The 2676-nt window shown below is 36.5% G+C and overlaps 1 protein-coding gene across 1 annotated transcript; it reads left to right on the forward strand.

The window, feature by feature from the left end:
- Nucleotides 1-907: 907 nt before the first annotated feature.
- LOC141701332 (uncharacterized) lies at nt 908-1882 on the forward strand. The gene has a single exon (XM_074505009.1). The coding sequence runs from the start codon at nt 908-910 to the stop codon at nt 1880-1882; it is 975 nt and encodes a 324-aa protein (XP_074361110.1).
- Nucleotides 1883-2676: the final 794 nt, after the last annotated feature.

Here is a 2676-nt window from a genome sequence, read left to right on the forward strand (position 1 = left end):
TTAATCTAAACATTGTTCGTTTATTTATTTATGCAAATAAATGATGTACGTGCGTCTTTGTGGGTTTTCGGTTTGCCTGACTTGGCCTGCAAACTGGCCTGAGTCTTTCTAGGAGTTAGTAGCAGTATGGAGTCTGTTTAGCATTTTTGTTTTATCATTTCCTATTTTGTAGGTAGTAGTTCTCTCATAGTCTTTCTTTTATATTTGTATCCTGTTGGTTTTCATAAAAGTTTATCAGCTTTACTTCTTACTTGTTCTCTCGTTTAAACACAAACAGATATATATTACACATATATATAGTATTTGCAGGTCGTTTTTCTTCAATTTGGTATCAGAGCTTGGCTCGTAACGGATGCCCAAGTACATATCCAAAAGAATATCAATGGAGACAAGTAAAGTCAAAGAAGCAGGGGTGACACTAAACTATCTAATGCTGGCTCGTAGTAATTACACAGGCTGGGCTATGAAAATGAAAGTTTCCATGCAAGCTCATGCCGTATGGGATGCTATAGAACCCAAGGATCCAAAGGCTGCTGTGGAAGAACGTCTCGACGAAATGGCTTTAGCTGCGATTTACCAAGGAATTCCAGAAGATATGCTGTTATCGTTAGCAGAGAAAGACACAGCTAAAGAAGCATGGGACGCCATAAAGACAATGTGCCTTGGTGCTGATCGCGTCCAGAAAGCAAAGGTCCAGACATTAAAATCAGAGTTCGAAGCACTTAAAATGAAAGATATAGAGAAACTCGACGATTTCTGTATGAAATTGAATGGCTTGGTTGCAAACAGCAGGGCATTAGGCGAGACCATTGAAGAGAATTATGTGGTAAAGAAGTTGTTAATGGCAGTTCCAGCTAAATTTTAACAAATCACTTCCACAATCGAAAAATTTGGAGATTTGGAGAGTATGACAATAGAGGAAGCGGTTGGGTCACTGAAGGCCCATGGAGAGAGGCTTGGTGGTTCGAGTGAACCCAGTAGTGGCCAGTTATTACTTACAGAAGAGGAGTGGGTTAAAAGAAAAGTTGGCGAAGGGAAACTGCTGCTTACAAGGGAGGAATGGTTAAGGAAATCATCCTTCAAAGGACGTAACAATGGTGGAGATTATCGTGGGAATCGTGGTGGTAGAGACAATAGTAAAATACGCTGCTTCAACTGTTTGGCATATGTCCATTTTACAGCAGAGTGCCGCAAACCAAAACCTGAAAAGGAACAGAAATTAGAAGTGAATATGACACAAATAAATGATGATGAACCCGCCTTGCTTATGGATGCGTGTGTGGAGAAGAAAGTTTTACTGAATGAGAAATACACAACACCCAGGTTGGCTCCCAGTACTGAACACAAGGAAGTAAGCTCTAATATCTGGTATTTGGATAATGGTGCTAGTAACCACATGTCAGGACAACACTCTAAATTTACTGAACTAGATGAACGGGTGACAGGAGAGGTGCATTTTGGTGATGGTTCAACCGTAAGCATTCGAGGGAAGGGTATAGTCATTTTCAAATGCAAAAATGGCGAGGAACGAGCATTCAAAGAGGTATATTTTATTCCTGATTTGTGCAACAATATTCTGAATTTAGGGCAACTATCTGAATGTGGAAATAGAGTTGTTATGAGTGGTATTTATTTATGGATTTATGATGAAAAGGGTGTGCTGCTTATGAAAGTTAAACGATCCTCAAATAGACTATATAAAATTGTTTTAGAATGTCCAGAACCTGAGTGTTTGAAATCAAAGATAGATGAGATTTCTTGGCTATGGCATAGTCGTCTTGGTCACATTAATTTTCAAGCAATGACTTTGCTATTAGAAAATAGAATGGTTGATGACATTCCCACGCTAGCACAACCAAAGAAAGTTTTACAAATTGTTTAATGTCGAAGCAGACCCAAAGTGTATTTCCTTCTCATGCAAGTTATAGAGCGATGTTAGGTCCTAATATGTTTGTAGAAGGGGGGTTGAATACAAACTATACCGTTTAATAGAATAAAATGCGGAATAAAAAAGTGAAACAAAATTCAAGTTAAATAAAACTATTATTAAACTTGAAAGGTGTTAAAACAATGGTATCATTTACAAGGGATTAATCTCAAATAAATTATTCCAAATCTAGAATAAATTCGACATGAACTTTTTCTATTTTTGAAATAAAAAGGATCAAATGCTAAAAGCAATTTGAGATTAAGTTCTCAGGATTTTGATCTGCTAGATAGTTACACAAGAACAAGAGAAGGATTTCTAGTGGTTTAGATTTAACAATAAATACTAGAATTTAATGTCTTGAGAAATTGCAATAAGTTCTATGCTATTGTTCTGTGTTCTTCAGTTGGTTTGATATTCAATAATGTCTTCTGTTGAAAATCAGCTTCAGTAATTAAGTAATCAACCAACCATTTGATTTGTTGGCAAGACAATCCTTTTGAACTAGCAAGACAATCCTTTTGAACTAGCAAGACAATCCTTTTGAACTAGCAAGACAATCGGTGAGACTATTGATTGAACTGACAAGACTATCGGCAAGACAATCCTTTAAGCTGAAAAGACTATCGGCAAGACAATCTAAACATACTTGGAAAGACTTTCGGTATGATAATCCAATTGTCATACCAGTTCAAATATTTGTCTTGCTGAGTTAATTTTGAATATTAATTCAAAATCATTTCTGAAAA

Source organism: Apium graveolens, unplaced genomic scaffold, assembly GCF_009905375.1.
Source record: "Apium graveolens cultivar Ventura unplaced genomic scaffold, ASM990537v1 ctg3744, whole genome shotgun sequence".
NCBI classification, from domain to species: Eukaryota; Viridiplantae; Streptophyta; class Magnoliopsida; order Apiales; family Apiaceae; genus Apium; species Apium graveolens.